Source organism: Mustela lutreola, chromosome 7, assembly GCF_030435805.1.
Source record: "Mustela lutreola isolate mMusLut2 chromosome 7, mMusLut2.pri, whole genome shotgun sequence".
NCBI lineage: Eukaryota > Metazoa > Chordata > Mammalia > Carnivora > Mustelidae > Mustela > Mustela lutreola.
Window position 1 is genome coordinate 3,443,695 of NC_081296.1, and position 18,809 is coordinate 3,462,503.

Here is an 18,809-nt window from a genome sequence, read left to right on the forward strand (position 1 = left end):
AATTAAGGACGTCTTGAAGCCTGCTCACTTCAACCCAAACTTCCTCAACTAGTGACCTGCAAGGGATCCACCGGGGCTGCATGAAGTTCCGGTAGGCCAGGAGTCACCGAAGGAATTACGGAGGGCCAGATAAAGGGTCTTGGTAGACTTGTGTGTGTATTTGGCCAATTTCCCAGCAAGGCGCCCTCCTCAAAGAGCCCCCATGGGTGAACTTTATATCGTGGTGTGAATAAACCGTTGTGGGTCTGGCGGTGTCCTGAAAGCGACGGTAGACCTGCAGACCGCCCTAACAGACCAGACCCCTGAAGCCCTAACTTCCACCGGGAAAGGACTGGGAGTCTTCTTGGCTTTACCCCAGTTTCAATCAGGAGAGACAGCAACCTGCTGACAGAGCTGGCCATTCAGGGTCAGCCCAGACAGCTGAGGTCCTGCCTGTCCCTCCATCCCTGCGGTGGTCACTCCAGCAGGGAGGGGCGGCCCCCGTCGCCCTCCACCCCTGCAGGGGTCACTCCTGCGGGAGGGGCGGCCCCCATCTCCCTCCACCCCTGCAGGGGTCACTCCAGCAGGGAGGGGCGGCCCCCGTCTCCCTCCACCCCTGCAGGGGTCACTCCAGCAGGGAGGGGCGGCCCCCATCTCCCTCCACCCCCGAGGTGGGGGGGACACTCCAGCAGGGAGGGGCGGCCCCGTCTCCCTCCACCCCTGCGGGGGACACTCCAGCAGGGAGGGGCGGCCCCCGTCGCCCTCCACCCCTGCAGGGGTCACTCCTGCGGGAGGGGCGGCCCCCATCTCCCTCCACCCCTGCAGGGGTCACTCCAGCAGGGAGGGGCGGCCCCCGTCTCCCTCCACCCCTGCAGGGGTCACTCCAGCAGGGAGGGGCGGCCCCCATCTCCCTCCACCCCCGAGGTGGGGGGGACACTCCAGCAGGGAGGGGCGGCCCCGTCTCCCTCCACCCCTGCGGGGGACACTCCAGCAGGGAGGGGCGGCCCCCGTCGCCCTCCACCCCTGCAGGGGTCACTCCTGCGGGAGGGGCGGCCCCCATCTCCCTCCACCCCTGCGGGGGGACACTCCAGCAGGGAGGGGCGGCCCCCGTCGCCCTCCACCCGAGGGACGCGGAGGGTCGGAGGCCCCACCCAAGGGAGCAGAAGCCTAGAGCCTGCAGGTGCGGAAGGGGAAACCTGCAGCGGCGCTGGGGGCCGCGTGGCGCCGAGGCGGTAGGGGGCGCTGCGGCGCGCGCCTGCGCCCGGGAGCAGGGCGGGGCTGCGAGATGCCCCGCCCCCGCGTCGTAGCTCATCGCTGCGCGACGCTGTCGCCGCGAGCCGCGCGTCACAAGCGCGGCGACCGTGCAGCCGGCAGGACGGCGGTGAGTTGACGCGCGTGGACGTTGGGGATGGCGGTCTGTGGGGCCCCGGCGGACCGGCCGGAGGGCGGGTGAGCGAGGGTGCGCCCGAGGCGGCCTCCAAGCTGGTGTGCTCCGGGATGCTCCGGGCGGCGGGCCTGGCGGGGGCTCCTGGGCGTCCCCTCGCCCTGGCTTCCTGTGGGGGCGCGGGGCCCGAGCGGGGGAGAAGGGGTCGCGTCTGGCCGGAGGAGGCCCTGGGCAGCGGCGGGGCGGGGGCCGGCGTCTCCGCGGGAGAGGCCTCTGACCGTAAATGGAAGTTTCCCCGTGGTCGGCCGCGCTGCCTTCCTCGGAAGCGAGCTTCCCGTCGCCGGACAGGGGCAAGCACGGGCCGGGTGCTCCGGACTTGCGGTCCTGGGGCTTCCTGACCCGCCTGGGTAATAGGGCGCGTGTGGCGCTCTTCGGAAGCCGTGAGGAGCGAGCGATGACTTCGGCTGGGGAGAGTGGGGAGACTTCGTCCAGAAAGGGCGGAGGAGGAGGGCTCCGGGGCCTTCAGCTCGGAAATCACTTGTCGGGGGGGGGTGACGTCGCCTGGTCGCCTGTGCTCTAGCGTGTGTGCACCGTGTACCGTCCCTGCGATCCCGGGGAGGCCTCCTTGAGCTGTGAGGCCGTGCGGAGGGTGGAGGCGCCCGCAGGGGTGCCCGCAGAGTGGGGGTGCGCGGTTCAGAGAGCTGGTGCGCGAGCTCGCGTGGACCCAAGCCTTGGTTTGAGGAGGCCGCTCCCTGCCAGCCTTCCTGCTCCCCGCTGGGTTCCTCTGCTGCCAAGTACAGATCCGGACTGGAAGGGGGCCGCAGCCCTGTTGCGAGCTCCTCCCTGCCCTCCCTGCCCTGTTCTTGGGTCGCAGATGAGCTAACCCTGCCACCTTGATGGAGATCTTCACAGACAGGTTATTCAGAAGTTTTTTTTCCCCTTATCCTTGGAAAGTCTTCATGGTGGCCTTTTGGGGTTTGCAGATTTAAAGCAAGTAACCTGAACCTGGGTGCCTTCGTTGTGTGGTCTCTTCGCTCCCTGGAGGGAATTGGGGGGCATGAATGTGGCTGAGAAGAACTGCACTTCCAGGTTCCCCAATCTCCAGCCGAAATTCAGCATTTCCTCCAGTCGCGAGTACGGGCAGCAGACCCGGTGTTGACAGCGTGACTTTGTCAGCGACAGAAGTCACAGCTGCGTCCGCGTCTCGGGAGACTGCGTGAGCGCAGCACCCCGTGAAAGCAGGGTAGCGCTGAGACTCGCTGTCAGGCCCTGTTCTGTAGGTATCAAAACGCAGCTTCACAGATTTAACTTTCACGTTTTGGTGGCGTTTTACTTCGGGGTGCGGTTGGTCTTCCTTAGTCTCAGGCTCCGTATCGGCAGGTTTGCCTACAGCTGAAATGTACCTGTGGCCCCAAATCACACTCGCGGCGCTGTCGTGGTCTCGCACGGATATGTGCACAGTGGCGGAAACTTGGGGTCCCCTGACACATTGTCAGTTGCAGCAGAACAAAGGGACGCCCTGCCTTCTTGTGACACTTCTCTTGTAAACAAGGGTCCTTTTTCTGGTCTATTTGGTGTCATGAGTTTTTCATTTTTGTGCTTTTTGTTTGCAGTATCACCATTAAAATCGTCTCCAAACGCGGTGCGAAAGTTTGTGTTCCTCAGTGCACCTCCTGTGAGGGGCCTACAGGGAGATGCGTGTGTGCAGTCAGCTTCGGGTAGGCTTAGGAAGTGCTGTGTTGGTTGGGACCCTGCCCCAGTATTTCTCCTGGAGCAGTGGGGTCCGTACGCACTAGTTTGGTGTTCCTGGTGACTTCACCGACAAAAAGAGCCTCGAGTAACAAGCTTTGGTTCCCTTTCTAGTCCTGTGCATTTACAAAATCCTGAGAAGGGGTTTACAGGCTTGACAAGGTGGCTGGAGGTCTAGGGCACACACACGAAATACAAAGAACTCTTACAGCCTGAGAAGATAGGACTGATCTTTTTTTTTTTTTTTTTAATATTTTATTTATTTATTTGACAGACAGAGATCACAAGTAGGCAGAGAGGCAGGCAGAGAGAGGGGGAAGCAGGCTCCCCGCTGAGCAGAGAGCCCGATGCGGGACTCGATCCCAGGACCCTGGGATCACGACCTGAGCCGAAGGCAGAGGCTTAACCCACTGAGCCACCCAGGCGCCCCTATACGTCTGTTCTTAAGGAAGTTCGTGTTTAGCTGAGCCCAGTCCTTGAAGAGCCGGGGACATGCATGTCTCATTCACGTGCCTGTTGGTTCTCGTGGGCGTATTTGGCCAAGATCCCTTCAGAGACTATAACCACTTTACTCCCACATATTTGCTTCTTGAGTTTTGACTAAATAATATTTGCGGGATGCCTGGGTGGCTCAGTTGGTTGGACGACTGCCTTCGGCTCAGGTCATGATCCCGGAATCGCCGGATCGAATCCCACATCGGGCTCCCAGCTCCATGGGGAGTCTGCTTCTCCTTCTGACCTTCTCCTCTCTCATGCTCTCTCTCACTCAAATAAATAAATAAAATTTAAAAAAAAAAAAAAAAGGAAAAAAAAATAATATTTGCAATTAAAAGGACCTGTGGTTTTGTCTCTCTGAAGAGCAGCAAGGGGTGCAGACTGGTGCCTCCCGATAGTCAGATTTGGGGAGAGGAACACGTGGCATGGGGTAGGTGTAAGTTGAGTCCCTGGGCTCCAAGAGAGAAAGGAGACCTTGCTGCCCTATAGGCCCCGCTGGGGCCGACCTGTGCTCCGGCAGAGGGTTGCCTTGTTTTCTTGATAAGGGGACCTCCTGTATCCCTCTCCGTCCTGATGACACCGCTCACTGAAGTCCTGATGTTTCCACAGAACCGTCTGGCCTGTAGCCTTCGTCCTCAGTTAAGGAAATGACCAACCAGGTAAGGCCTGTGGTGAGGCACAGAACAGCAGCTGGTCTCCCTGGCAGGTTGGAGGGCAGTATGAGGTCTGGGTGTCTTGGCAGGAGACCATCATCTCATTCCTGCTCTGCTCGGGAGTGCTGGGGGACGGTGGGTACCTAGTCTCCGGAGGGTTAGGTGCGGCACAGCACGCACTGGAGGAGGCTGTCTAAGTCTCCAGGTTGACGGAGGGACTGAGGAAAATAATTTGTTCTCAGGGGTGCCTGGCGTCTCGGTCACTAAAGTGCATGACTCCTGATCTCAAAGGCGTGAGTTCAAGCCCCACATTGGGCATAGAGCTTACTTAATTAAAAAAAACAAAACAAAAAGCTTATATTCAAAAACAAGAAGAAAACAAAAATCAGAAAGGGAGAGATCTTTGCAGTAAGATTAGGGACAATGGGAACAGGTTAGGCAGGCTGTTCGTTTCATACAACTACAGAACTTGGGCCGGAAGCTGGATGCAGAGCCTCCTGTGATCCAGCCAGGGGATGCACAGAATTGATCTGTCCCCTCGGGATGGGGGAGAGAGGACAGTTCCTGTAAGGACTGGTTTTCTCCTGGTGCGGTCAGCTCTGCAAGTCTTGGGTGAGAAGGACTCGGGGAGCTTGCAGGATGGGCAGGGCGAGGACGGGGGAGTCGCTCACACACTGGGGGTGGGGGGTGAGGTGGGTGCCAGGGGGTGTTTTAGGGAGGGGACGGGCTACTTTGAATCTGACCCCTGGTTTGATGAGGCATCCGTTCTTTTTTAGTACAGCATTCTCTTCAAGCAAGAGCAAGGTAAGCAGCCTGCCAGCAAATTCACCTGTGAGAACTCTGCATCATGTTGTTTCGGGTATGCTGACCTGAGGGACTGTCCCCAAGTGACTCACTTTGCGGAAGAATCAGCAGACGCGGCTGAAAACAGATACTTACAAGCACACTGCGGCAGAAGCCCCAAACAACTAACTGGAAAGAAAAAGCAGGAGTCACATGAGAGACACTCCGGGCTGAGGGATGTTTTCCCGCCTGAGGAAGATGCCGCTTGAGCTTCCCAGCTACCAGGGTGAAAGAGGGAAACAGACCCTCAGCACTTGCCCTGGGGTCTTCACAACAGCTCCTCCGCTCAGACAAGGGCAGGAGCTCCCGCAGCAACCATGACCTTACTGAAAGTAGGGGACGCAGCAGCGTGGGGAGGGCTGGGGGCCATCCCGTCTCGGGGTGCAGCTTGCCAGGGGCACAGGGCTTCATGTGAGCCTCATTTCTTCACACCTGGAAGAGGTGTGCAGAGCCTGGGGGCGTTTGTGGGACTGCCTGAAAGCTCTTGCAGTCTGAGCAGCCGCCATTTAGGTAGTCTGAAGTTTAAGCCAGAAGCTTTCTTCCAGGTTAGCTCAGAGGGTTAACTGGTAGTCAGGCGTGCCAGTCGGCACTCCGGCCGGCAGCTCATGCCGTCCCCGTGGTGCGCTGGTGGATGTGGCTCTGGTGGGCATCGTCCTTGGAGCCACGGTGCTGCGCATGAGTCACAGCCGCTTGGTGCCAGTAGTCACAGCTTGGGAAGCTGGTCCTCAACTGTTGCTACGCGGCATGAATAGAGCCTACGCGTGCCCTTGCCACGTGTGTGGACCTGCGCCAGGTCTGCGGACCCCACGGTGAGGCCTCCGCATTTACGGTGGACTTTAGTTCTTAAAGAGCTTGGCTTCGAACCCCAGTTCTCCTTAGCTTTTGACTTCGCGTGAGTTACTTGGCTTCTCTAAGCCTCTGATTCTGTAAAGTGATTGTCTGTAAAATGAGGGTGTTAATGGTACCTACTTCATAGGGTTGTTGTGATTAATTGAGATAATATTTAATTTAAAAATGTAGTAGCGGACTCATCAAGCACAGTAGACATTTGTGACAAAAGACTAATCAAATCAAGTGTGGAGATATGTATTTTCAGACCTGTGCTATTTGCTTTTGAACTGCCTGGTGGTTCCCAAGCATCCCTAAGAGAATGAGTCTTCTCAACTTTCGGTCTTTCTTGGGGAAGGGAGGCCGGGGAGGTCCTGCTGGTTTGCCTGGTTTTAACCAGGTGACGGCACTGCAGACTGAGGCCCACGGGAAGCAGGCTAAAATGGGAAAGACTTGGGTTATTCCAGAACTCCCTCCCTCCCTGGGACACCTGAGATCTGGGCATGTGTGTGTGGGCGCGCACGCGCGCCTGCCTCTACTGTTGAAAGAAAAGCAGGAGGGAAAGCACTGGGCCGGACAGTGAGCCAGGTGCCCGGTTCACCAGCGGAGTGAACTCATAACTGTGGGAGCAGCATTTCAGCTTCCCTGGAGCCCAGGAAGTGTAGACCCTGCGTGCAGATTCTTACATGAGGTGCTTTCCGTTCTAGCCCATGATGATGCCATCTGGTCAGTCGCCTGGGGGACAGACAAGAAAGAAAACTCCGAGACAGTGGTCACGGGGTCCCTGGATGACCTGGTGAAGGTCTGGAAATGGTGAGCACCCTCTCCCCAACAGCCTCGAAGACTGGGGTTTAGGGTTTTTCTTCTGGACTCCGAGCAGCTGCAGTCAGGAAAGTGTTAAGTGTAGTCCAGGTAAGGAAGCAGGAGCAGTATGGTGGTCTAAGAAGAGAGCCAGTTTTTTCTCATTTGTTTTCCTCTTATGTAGTATAAAGGCCTGTAGTTCAAGAGAAAAAAAAAGTCCCACAGTTAAAACCTGGCTGACTTCGGTGTTCTGTGCTTGTGGGTTCTCTCTGATTCTGCATTTCACAGACCGCGGGTGATGGGAGCAGGGGTGGGTCACGGGGGCCCAGGATTTCAGATGCTGGTACAGCGCGTTGTGTGTGAAGAAACCCATCTCTCTGTCCCCCACCGAAGGTCTGACGAGAGGCTGGACCTACAGTGGAGCCTGGAGGGACACCAGCTGGGTGTGGTGTCTGTGGACATCAGCCACACACTGCCCATTGCCGCATCCAGTTCACTCGATGCGCACATCCGCCTCTGGGACTTGGAGAACGGCAAACAGATAAAGTCTATAGATGCAGGACCTGGTAAGACTCTTAGGGAAGGTAACCTCTCACTGTCCCTTTCCAGACCTCTAGGGACAGAAGTCCGACAGGTCAGGAGTGTTTGGTTGCGGGGTAACGTGGTGCACGGACTGTGTGTTCGGTACTGCCTTTGGTAGGGTGGCGGCAGTCCTCCAACCAGCAGAGTCTCAGCAGCTAAGCAGGGGCTTTGTAGGTCTGTGTGGGTCAGGTTTTACTGCCAGGTAACTTTTGGTGCTAAACCTGTTGAAAAACTCAACGGTTTTCAGAGGCTTTCAATTTTAGAATTGCCAGTTTGGGTTTGTAGACCGGAATTCAGATGGGCCAGAGCTGCGGTTTGCCATATTCTGATTTGTTACTTGCAGTGACTGATAGACGTCTCGAATGTAAGGTGCTGTGTCCTTCTAGAACCGTATCGTGGTCCTCTCTGCTCATCATGATTACAGGGCCTGATTCCCAGCATTTGACAGATAGGACACTTGTAGAGTAGCATTTTTTTTCACCGACCGTAAGACAGCAGAATCTTGTCTCTCAGCCTGCTGCATGTCTGGGGTAATAGGAGTTCATGATTTCGGTGGGCTGCATTAATGTGGAACGAGCAACACGACATCTCAGGCTTCCTGGGAGCCTTTGATCCCCCTGCGAATGACTGCATCGCATTCTCCGCCAGAGGCTGTCCTGCTGGGATGGGCGGCAAGCCCTTGAGAGCCGCCTGCCTCTGTGGTGCCCCTGCGTGGATGGGTGACACAGAAGGTGCTTAGGGGTTTCCTCAACATGGTCCTCTTGATCAGAGTCCCCAGTGGGTTGGCCTCCCGCCGGTGATGCTCCATAGCCACTACACTGAAAAGGGTAATAGCCCTGCGGTTCACAGGGAAGCGAGGCTGTCAAGAAACAAGAGTGTGTTTCCCCTTAGAGGCAATACTTCCGTCTACGATTCTTACTGCTGGAGATTTTTAAAGAATATGCATGCCTAGGCCCTCTTTTGTATCCACTCAGGCACTGTTTTCAGGGTGTGTGGGGTAGGGTAAGTCTGGCAAAAGCTACCCAGACGCTGACTCCCCAGACGATGGTCTTCACCTGTATCCCCACCTGCTGACGTCACTCTCCGAGGACTTGGGGCCCCAGACCAGCCCCCAAAGTCTATGAAGACACAGAGCCAGGGAGAGGAGGAAAAGGCAGCTCTCTTGCTGCCTTTTTACATTGGGCACCTAAGCCTTCCCAGACCCGTGTCGCTGAGGTCACTGCAGGGCTCTGAGGCCCTGGGCACACTGCAGTTGAGAGGAGCACTGGAGCGCTTCCAGCGAAGAGGACTGGTCTGCACCCAGCTTGCTGTCCCCAACAGTGCCCTGAACATCCGGTGTCAGTTCCATGTTGGCAAGTGCTTGTGGAAAGGAACAGGTACAGAGAGTCAACAAGGGGTCGGATGTCCTTTCTCTTTGGACAAGAGTCTGGTCATTACAGAGCAGGTACTGGGGTAGTGAGAGCAGGTGCTGCTGTCGACAGCTGAAGAGCGGCTGAGCCCGAAGCTCACACTGCTCGGATCCTGAGCGCAGGGACACCGGCAGTCGTCAGAATGTGCACGGGGGATGTGGGTCACCACGAGCAGCAGGGAGAAGGGAAAGAGAACACCCCCGATCCCGAGGAAGGAACAGAGGACGCAGTGGAAGGCCGTGACGCAGGGGAGGGCCTCGTGAGCACACCAGCCAAGCTCCCCGGCGCTCAGGAAGGGCGTCCGTGCCGTCAGACGGGCAGCACGCCCGTGAGCGGAGAGCTGACCCGGTGGTGAGGTGCAGCTTGGGGACTGCATCAAGTTTCTGTCGTGCAAGTAGCAGGAGTCTTAGCGTGTGGGACAAAAACGCCCTGAATTCCGAGCATTAGGGTGTGTGACGTGAAAATTTCTCCATTGTAAACCAGCTAGTGGGAGAATAATTAGGAATGTTATTTTATTAAACTGCAAGGAATTCATGGAGTCAATCTCCTTTTTAAAACAAACATTTCATGAGAAAAGTGATAGAGCTAAATTATTTATTACTCCTTTGAATACGTGTGTTAGAGTTTGCAAGAGACTTGTTAAAGACACCTTGGGAGACGGTGCTGACCCGACTGTGCTGGGGCATGCTGGGACCTGCCGTCTGCCGTGTGTCGTTGGCAGCGGCCTCTCTTCAGTCCCACAGGCTGAGAAGGGGCTGTCCTGTGCAAGCCCTTCCTGGGAATGAGGACGGTGTCTTGGGAGGGAGACTTTCTCTGTTTTCCCTTTGATCTGGCAAGCACTGTCCTGTCGGGGCAGGGTGGCAAGACTCGGGGCGTGTTCCCCTACAAGAGTACATATGGCTAACGGGACAGGCAGGCAGTGGGCAACAGGATGACTCCGTGGCCTTGGCCCTGATCCCAGAGGCCCCCAGAGCGCTTTGGGATGGCCTCCGAAGAGGTTCTGAGCAGCCCAGGAAACAGTGGTGTGTTCTAGAATTCTAGAGCACATGGCTTGCCCCAGCGGCGCGGGAGTCTGGAGACCCCTCCATCGGGCCGAGCCGCACTGCGACGCTGCTTGACCGATCCAGATGACACTAATAGAGCTGGGTTTTGCCGTGTAACTGAGAAACAGGTGATTTTTCTAAAAACAATAGTGCCTCTTTCCAGTCCTTGTTAATCTGTGGTAAATAATTGGTCATATTAGAGTTCACCTGGGGAGCGTTCGGGGTAGTACGTCTCCATTTATTTCCAGCTCCAGCGAGGGGAGCTTTTTTCGCTTCTGTGCACTGTAAGGTTTGCCCGTTGTAAGTGTTCAGTGAGTTTTGGTCGCAGGTTGTGTGGGCACCACCGTAGTTGCAGGCCTCAGGAAGCCCCCTCATGTCCGAGGAGAGTCTGTCCACGCTCTGCCCTCGGCTCAGACAGCCCCCGATCTGCTCTCCATCCACGTGTCAGTGTCGGCGGGACTGTGTATGTCCACGCTGCAGCTGTGAGCGCTCCCTCCTGTTTTGTTCTGCCACCCACCTCTTGAACACGTGCATTCTTTCTACTTAGTCTCTAGCAATTCTTCTACTTACTATGTGGTTCCTACTGTGTAGACGCCGTAGTGCTGCGAACGCCTGTGCCCAAGTCTGTGTGGACGCGCATTTTCATTTTTGCTGGGTATACACCCAGGGATGGACTTGCAAGGTGTTTCTTAAGCTTGTTTTCATTTAAGAAACTGTCAGACTGTTAAGAAAACAATCCCATTTACAATCACACCCTAATCAGTAAGATACCTCTGCACCAACCTAACCAAAGAGGTAAAGGATCTGTACTCTGGAAACTATAAAACACTGATGAAAGAAACTGAGGAAGGCGCAAAGAAATGGAAAAACGTTCCATGCTCACGGATTAGAAGAACAAAATTGTTAAAGTGTCTATTCTGTCCAGAGTTATCTACACATTCAATGCAATCCCTGTCAAAATACCATCAGCGTTCCTCACAGAGCTGGAACAAATCATCCGAAAATTTGTGTGGAACCAGAAATCACCAAAGAAATGTTGAAAAAGAAAGCCATAGTTGGTGGCATCACAATTGCGGACTTCAAGCTCTAGTACAATGCTGTCATCATCAAGACAGTGTGGTACTAGCCCAAAAGCAGACACATAGATCAGTGGAACAGAACATAGAGCCCAGAAATAGACCCTCATCTCTGTGGTCAGCCAATCTTTGACAAAGCAGGAAAGAATGTTCAATGGAAAAAAAACAGCCTCTTCAACAAATGGTGCTGGGAAAATTGGACAGCCACATGCAGAAGCATGACACTGGACCATTTCCTTACACCACACACAAAAATAGACTCAAAATGGATGAAAGACCTCAATGTGAGGCAGGAATCCATCAAAATCCTTGAGGAGAACACAGGCGGCAACCTCTTTGACCTCAGCCACAGCAACGTCTTCCTAGGAACAACGCCAAAGGCAAGGGAAGCAAGGGCAAAAATGAACTATTGGGACTTCATCAAGATCAAAAGCTTTTGCACAGCAAAGGAAACAGTCAACAAAATCAAAAGACAACTGACAGAATGGGAGAAGATATTTGCAAATGACATACCAGATAAAGGGCTAGTGTCCAAAATCTATAAAGAACTTAGCAAACTCAACACCCAAAGAACAAAGAATCCAATCAAGAAATGGGCAGAGGACATGAACAGAGATTTCTGCAAAGAAGACATCCAGATGGCCAACAGACACATGAAAAAGTGCTCCACCTCACTCGGCATCAGGGAAATACAAATCAAAACCACAATGAGATATCACCTCACACCAGTCAGAATGGCTAAAATCAACAAGTCAGGAAATGACAGATGCTGGCGAGGATGCGGAGAAAGGGGAACCCTCCTACACTGTTGGTGGGAATGCAAGCTGGTGCAGCCACTCTGGAAAACAGCATGGAGGTTCCCCAAAATGTTGAAAATAGAGCTACCTTACGACCCAGCAATCGCACTACTGGGTATTTACCCTAAAGTATACAAAAATAGTAATTCGAAGGCATACATGCACCCCAATGTTTACAGCAGCAGTGTCCACAACAGCCAAACTGGAAAGAGCCCAGATGTCCGTCGACGGACGAACGGATAAAGAAGATGTGGTGTATGTATGTGATGGAGTATTAACTCAGCCATCGGAAAGGACGAACACTTACATTACAAGAGCATGGACGGAACTGGAGAGTGCCGTGCTGCGTGAACTAAGTCAGTCAGAGCAAGAGTTATCACACGGTCTCACTGATGTGTGAAATCTAAGAAACAAAGCAAACAAGCAAAGGGGGCAAACAGGCAAACCAAGAAACAATATTCTCAGCTCCAGAGAACACAGGGAGGCCATGGGGGGCTGAGGGCATGTGTCCTGATGAGTGCTAGGGGATTAAAAGTTTTAAAAGAGAGGAAAACTGTTTACCCGTGTTTTATGTTCCCACCCCTATGTGAAGATTTTGGTTTTTCCATATCCTGTTAACACTTGGTATTGTCATATTTTTATTGAAAATTTAAGTCCTTAAACTAAATTGGTAAAGGATTAACATCTTTACACATACGTTTTTGAGTCAGGACATTGTTTCTAATTTTTAAAAAATCATCTTTTGATAAAGCTTTAAGTCTTAAAAATTAAGGTCGCACCTTTTCTCACTGTATTTTTTTCCCTTTTTTTTCTGTTTAGTGGATGCCTGGACTTTGGCCTTTTCTCCTGATTCCCAGTATCTGGCCACAGGAACTCATGTGGGGAAAGTGAACATTTTTGGTGTGGAAAGTGGGAAGAAGGAATATTCTTTGGACACAAGAGGAAAATTCATTCTTAGTATTGCATATGTAAGGAAACACAGCGGTCTTTTGTCGGGGCCCTGCCGTGTGCGCTGTCAGCCTTGTGCTGGGGGCGGGGGGCGGGGGTGGGGGGGGTGGCCTGACCGCACGGGGTCTCAGATGTCCTCCACATGTTCTCTGCACAGAGCCCCGATGGGAAGTACCTGGCCAGTGGAGCCATAGACGGGATCATCAACATTTTTGATATTGCAACTGGAAAGCTCTTGCACACGCTGGAAGGTACAGCTCGTTTCATTTTGTGCAGACTGGGCTATCAGGTCACAAAGGACAAGTCAGTCTTTTAGTAAAATGCTGCTAAATGACAAATGAGCTTTAGATTTGCAAAACTGTGATCTCAGTCAGAAATCTGAAATGCCTCCAAGAGTTTTGTCATCTCCTTATAATGGGGGTGGGGGAGGTGGGGGTGGGGGTGTCCTGGTGCAAAGAGCGGGTTCCTGTGAAGGGGCTTATCTTTTCATGTGTTAATGTGGCTTAGCCTGAGGAGAGGAGGAGGAGGAGGAGTGCTTCCTCTCCATCCTGATTCTTGCTACAGAACTTTATGATTAGGAAATTTGAAGGTGGATGACAGCCAGGCCCACCCCAGGGGCCTGCCGCCCGGCCTCAGGGCGTGAGTAGGGGGGCGTCTCCGACTCTGCCCTCTTCCTGCTGGTGTGAATTCTGACCTAGTGAATGCATTGCCTCCTCAGTTTACTGCTTACCCACAGCACAGGACGTGTAGGAAACAGCACCCTGTTGTGCATCCGTGCAGATCAGACCGTGTATTTCCTTGTTTGTCTGTGTCTATAGCAGAGGAGTTTCTCCCAAGCGGTGTGTGCTAAGGTCCAGCTCGTGAGGGAAGGGAACCGAGGAGAAATGGCTCCTGGAGGAGGGGCCTGGGTTGTGTGGATATTTCTAGAACACTGGGAGGAGGGGTCCATGCAGTCATTCCCTGCGTCTCTGACAGAGGCTCGTTACTAGGGACACTGTCGGTGGGGAGTGCACGATTTGCCACATGAACACAGGCTTTGTGAATTCCAGGCCACGCTATGCCCATCCGCTCCCTGACCTTCTCCCCGGACTCTCAGCTCCTTGTCACCGCTTCCGACGACGGCTACATCAAGATCTATGACGTGTGAGTTCCCGTGCAGACTCGGGCTTCTCACCCAGGACCAGTGCCCTTCCTGTCTTCCACTGCTTGGAGGAGCCCCGGGTTTTGCAGGGACTTGTGTGCAGGGTCTAGGCATCGCTCCCCCTTCCACATCCCTGTCCTTGAACTTGGAATGTCATGACTGCCCGCTAGGATCAGTACTTCCTGCCTGTTTCCAGCCTTTCCATCTCTTGTGGGCCTCATGGATTTTAAGTTCCGTCAGGGCAGTCAGCCGTGTAGGATGGAACCGTGTAGGTGGAACCACAGGTGGTCGTGGGCCCAGGGTGATGGCAAAAACATGGCCCTCCCGCAGGCTGTCCTCTGCGCTGCCAGGGTGGCTGTCAGTTCACTGGCCACCTCACTGCAGGTCTAGATGAAGGAGGCTCTTTGTGGGTGGTTTTGGCTGCAGGTGTAGGAGCAAGGGGTCATTCTCTTCAGGTCATAGCCATTTTGGTTGTAAGCCTGTGCAAGGCCCCTTCCTCCTGGGCTTCCCCAGTCAAGCCTCCCCTGGAAGGGGATTGACTGTGTCCTTGGCCCTTTGACTCAGTACCAGGCATGCCTCCGGTTCACGCCTCCCAAATGTGGCCTCCTGGTGCCGCGGGTACACACGGCCCGCTTGTCCGTGCCCGCGTGGGGAGTGGGCACCGGGATTGCCCCAGTCCTGACTGTCCATGTGCACACCATCCTGTGGGCCTATGAGGGCTTTCCCAGGGTCTGCGAAGGGAGTGGGGACACTGAGAACAGGAGGTGGTCAGCAGGGCAGCGAGCAAGAGCTGGCTGGGTGCTGTGGCTCGGGAGGGGTGCCCCTGCCCAGCTGTGCCGGCTCGTGGGTCCCAGAGCCCCAGGCCGCTGTGGCCTACACTTCAGTGCCCTACTCTGCACGTGAATCCGTCATGACTATAGTTCTGGCCTCCTGACTAAGGGGGACGAGTGTCCCCGAAGTGCAGAGGACAAGCCCAGCCGGAGGTGGGTTCCTCTGAGGCCACCTCCCCTCTGACCCTCTGTAGTGCGCTCTGTGCTGCCCAAGGGCCTGCACCTCAGTCGGGCCACAGGGTTGTCCTCCCGCCCCTGCTGTCCGGCTTGCGCTTATGTGGAACTAAAAATGCCTTTTGTCGTTAGACCTGCCTTGTTCTCGATTTGATTAAAAATGGCCTCTCCGAGCTCCCTCTGTTCTAAGGAATGAGTGTGGCCAGCTCCAGGGACGGGAGCTCTGGCTCCGCGTGGAGAGGGCACCGGCAGCGCGGCAGGCTTGGAGTCTGCCAGCTTGCCCTGCTGCTTCGCTTTCCCCATCTCGGCAGTGGTCTTGCCTCGTGCCCTACTCTCTGCCGTGGGGCAGGTCACACATTCTGTCATGTCCGTTTTGTCTGACGCTCTCCGTTGCAGACAACATGCCAATCTGGCCGGCACACTGAGCGGCCACGCGTCGTGGGTGCTGAACGTTGCCTTTTGTCCCGATGACACACACTTCGTTTCCAGGTACGTGCGATTCTCAGCAGCTTCTTACATGCTAAGAAGGTGAAGGTCATCTTTCATGTATTGCCTTAAGATTTGAAGATGGTCTGACCCTTTGTTATTCAGGTAGACTTTGTTTTCTGCGTTGGTTTTTTCGGTGGTTGGGGTTTAAGTTATGCAGGTAGTTAGTTGTCTTTCACCAGAACAAAGATGGATTCTTTGGAACAGTTCAGTTCAACTTCGAGTGTTTTCTTATAAATCTAGGCTTCCACATGTAGGGACCTTAGGGATCTCTGCGGTCCGGTAGGCACGTACGCTGCATACCTCTGTGTGCAGAAGTCGTGCCTTTGGAGCCTGTGTCGCTAAGGCCGAGGACAGCCAGCTTCTAGCGAGCGTCGCACAGCTACAGAAGCCTCTTCCTTTAGACTTTAGAAGTAGCCTTCAGTGGGGGCTTTCCCAGCCCCACCCCCACCGACCTGGAAACAGGCTCACGTGTCTGAGGCTCCTGATGGGAACCCAGGGATAAGGACTGGGCAGATGAGAATTTGAGGGACGTGGCCGCTCCGTGCATAGGAAAAGCCACCAGAGAGGCCAGCACCCAGAGCTCCCTGGGGCCCCTGCTGGCCAGGGGGCACACAGGTGGGCAGAGTGTGGATGAGCAAAGGAGGGTGGAGTTTCCAACTTAAAACCAGACTACAGACTGTTTTGATACTAATGTTCCCTTCTGCACATAGTTCGTCCGACAAAAGTGTGAAAGTTTGGGACGTCGGAACGAGAACGTGTGTGCACACCTTCTTCGACCACCAGGATCAGGTACGGCAGAGTTCAAATTCGCATTCCTTTGTCTTTGGTGGCTGGCGTTGTCTGACCGCCGCCACCGACGGCCGTCCCCGTTCCCGGCCTGCTGCTGGGCTGCTCTCCCTGCGTGGGTGGTCCGACAGCCAGCTTCCTGCGTGCACCGTCTGCGCCGTCGGCCTGGAGAGCTGTGAGGTGTGATGTCCCTTCGGGGGCCAGAACACACAGCGCCAGCCGCGTGGCCGTCCAGTGCTGGTGCCCGGAGCACGTCAGGAGCCCTCCTCCTGGTGCCGCCTGCCCTGGCCGGCTCGGGAAGGGCCTTCCTCAGAAGTGCCTGTTGCTCTGGGGCACCTGGTGGCTCAGTCAGTTAGGAGTCTGCCTTCGGCTCAGGTCGTGGTCCCAGCATGCTGGGATCGAGTCCTGCGTCGGGCTCCCTGCTCAGTGGGGAGTCTGTTTCTCCTCTCCTCTCTGCTCATGCGTGTGCCCTCTCTCTCAAATAATTGTTTTTAAGTGCCTGTTGCTCAAACACACAGCACTTGTTATTTTTAGAGGTGTCCACAGAAGTGGTGTGATGTTTTCTTTTTTATAACATACCCAAAGCCATAAATCCTTATCGGTTGTTTCGCTTTAAGCAACATTGGTAACTTTTGCTTCAGTCTTTAAATGAGGAGGAAGGGGCTCTGTGCTCCCACCATCGTTTTGTCTTTGCCAGCGTGGATGTGAAAGGAACTAGGGCTCCAGGGAAAGGCGGGAGTCCGCACAGCGCCTGGGCTCCCACATGTCTAAGCAGCTCCAAGTGAGGCCCGTGTTGCTGGTCCCAATTAGCACGTCTCAGGAAACTAGTCACTTTAGGGAAGAAAATGCCTATGGCGGTACAAAATTGGCTTCTAATATTTTTAATGAAGATCCTGAGGGGTTTTTTTTCTTTTTCTTTTTTTTTTTTTAAAGTAACGTGGGGCTTGAACTCACAACCCCAAGATCAAGAGTTGCACGTTCTGCCGACTGAGCCAGCCGGGCGCCCTGATGGGCTCTTTGGAACGTAGCTTAACGCTGACGTTGCTGTCCTGCGCTCTCACGTCTGACCCAAAACCATTGCTGATCAAGTTGGGGGGTTCGTCTTGATATTTCACCGTGAGGGTAAAGCCTCCCTGCGGGCTTGTTTCCCTGCACGTGAGGCTCAGAGCGTGCTGTCGTCTCAGAAGGGCTGTTGGGGTAGAAGGGAGGTCGTCGGCCCGCCCAGTGACAACACTGGGCTCAGGGCTGGAACCCCTACTTGGGGTCAGAGTGACAGGCTGACCTGGTCCAACTCCAGCCACATCACCTTTGTCAAACCAGTGCCCCGTGCTGGCTGCTGTCTCAGCTCCGGGGCCTGGCAGGCTCCAAGGGCCTTAGAGATCATCCCCAGCTGGGAGCGGGTAGTCGTGGGCCACCTTCTTTCTGGAGACGTGAATGAGAGCCCATGCTGGTCCCTTGCAGATGCCCGCTTCATGGGATGAGGTCACGACTCCCCAGAATCTGAAACTGAAAGTTCGTGGAGTGTGGGAGGTGAGGGAGTGATAAACAGTAGCTACACAAGGTGCCGGGTAAGGGGGGGGCCCCATTCCCGCGGGCTCAGCACCAGACACAGCCCCGTGTGTCTTTCTCCGTTCAGTATAGTGAGAGTACACAAGGATGTTTGTTCGTAAGGAATAAAGGCATTAGAGGGGCGCCTGAGGGGCTCAGTGGGTTAAGCCTCTGCCTTTGGTTCAGGTCATGATCTCAGGGTCCTGGGATCGAGCCCCTGTGTCCGGTTCTTTACTCAGCAGGGAGCCTGCTTCCCTCTCTATCTCTTTGCCTGCCTCTCTGCTTGCTTGTGATCTCGGTCAAATAAATAAAAAAAAAAAATTTTTTAATTTTTAAAAAAGGATACAGGCATTAGAACTTTTATTTTTGGTTTACAGGTCTGGGGAGTAAAATACAACGGAAATGGCTCAAAAATTGTGTCCGTGGGCGATGACCAGGAAATCCATGTCTACGATTGCCCTGTGTAAATGCCACTCTCAGACTGGTGTGTACATCACGACATTCCTTACCTTTCTAGCATTTATTGGAGCAGAAACCTAAATTTTGTAGATACAGATCAGTCTTTTCATGTTCTATTAGAAATGCTGTTCATGCTCGAACATAAAGTGTTCATAACACAAACACCGTGTTCGTGAACGGGCTTTTTCAGCTGCCCTGGTGTGGGTGGGAGCGCGGGAGGGGTGTCTGCCCCAGAGATGGCGGGATGCGGCGCTCACCGGCCCTCCCCAGCCCTCCCAGCCAAGCAGCCCAGGCTTGCTTTCCAGAGGGTTGAGCCCCACACACTGTCGGTCTCAGAATGGGGTCCTGAAGGGAATGGGGGGTTTTGCCCCACTAGGAATGTTCTGGAGTCCTGCCTGTCTGGGCATCTACTTGATAGCCCGAGAACGTCCCCAGCCACACTGTGCACCTGACGGCAGCACAGAGGGTTGTGGCCTGTGGTGGACCCTGCCGCCTCCGCGATGTCCCCAGGCTCCAGCCCTGCCTCCAGCACCCCAGAGGCCGGTGCCCCTTCAGCGGGGCCTGTGTGAAAATGGCTCACTCTGAAGATAATTGCTTTTTATTAATGACTTCATATGCCTGTGAGATTGCATGCTTGTCCCCCAGTCCCGTCACCCTCAGGATGAAGCCCGTGCCCCTCTCCTGCCCCTTGGCCTTGGCAGCACAGCCGTGGACGCTTCCCCCCGCCCAGCGTCGGCACTCGCCCCACCTCGAGTCCAGACTCCCATCCGCTGGTGCGAGGCAGGCTGGCCCCTA

General features: G+C 54.7%; 1 protein-coding gene across 2 annotated transcripts; it reads left to right on the forward strand.

The window, feature by feature from the left end:
• The first annotated feature begins 1,281 nt into the window (after positions 1-1,281).
• On the forward strand, positions 1,282-18,176 carry SKIC8 (SKI8 subunit of superkiller complex). 2 transcript variants are annotated; one of them, XM_059179769.1, is made up of 11 exons: positions 1,282-1,360; positions 4,217-4,266; positions 5,037-5,064; positions 6,639-6,744; positions 7,126-7,298; positions 12,459-12,607; positions 12,745-12,838; positions 13,637-13,730; positions 15,129-15,221; positions 15,932-16,010; positions 17,933-18,176. In XM_059179769.1, the coding sequence occupies exons 2-11, from the start codon at positions 4,255-4,257 to the stop codon at positions 18,020-18,022; spliced, it is 918 nt and encodes a 305-aa protein (XP_059035752.1). In that variant the 5' UTR covers positions 1,282-1,360; positions 4,217-4,254; the 3' UTR covers positions 18,023-18,176. The 2 variants fall into 2 exon arrangements, with proteins under 2 accessions (XP_059035752.1, XP_059035753.1); XM_059179770.1 differs by having other exon boundaries at positions 1,330-1,428.
• The last annotated feature ends 633 nt before the right edge of the window (positions 18,177-18,809 follow it).

Bases quoted from the DNA above. Each gene is read 5' to 3' on its own strand.
- SKIC8 (XM_059179769.1), top strand. The intron at 7,299-12,458 runs GTAAGACTCTTA...TTTTCTGTTTAG, and splicing joins GTCTATAGATGCAGGACCTG to TGGATGCCTGGACTTTGGCC. The intron at 16,011-17,932 runs GTACGGCAGAGT...TTTGGTTTACAG, and splicing joins TCTTCGACCACCAGGATCAG to GTCTGGGGAGTAAAATACAA.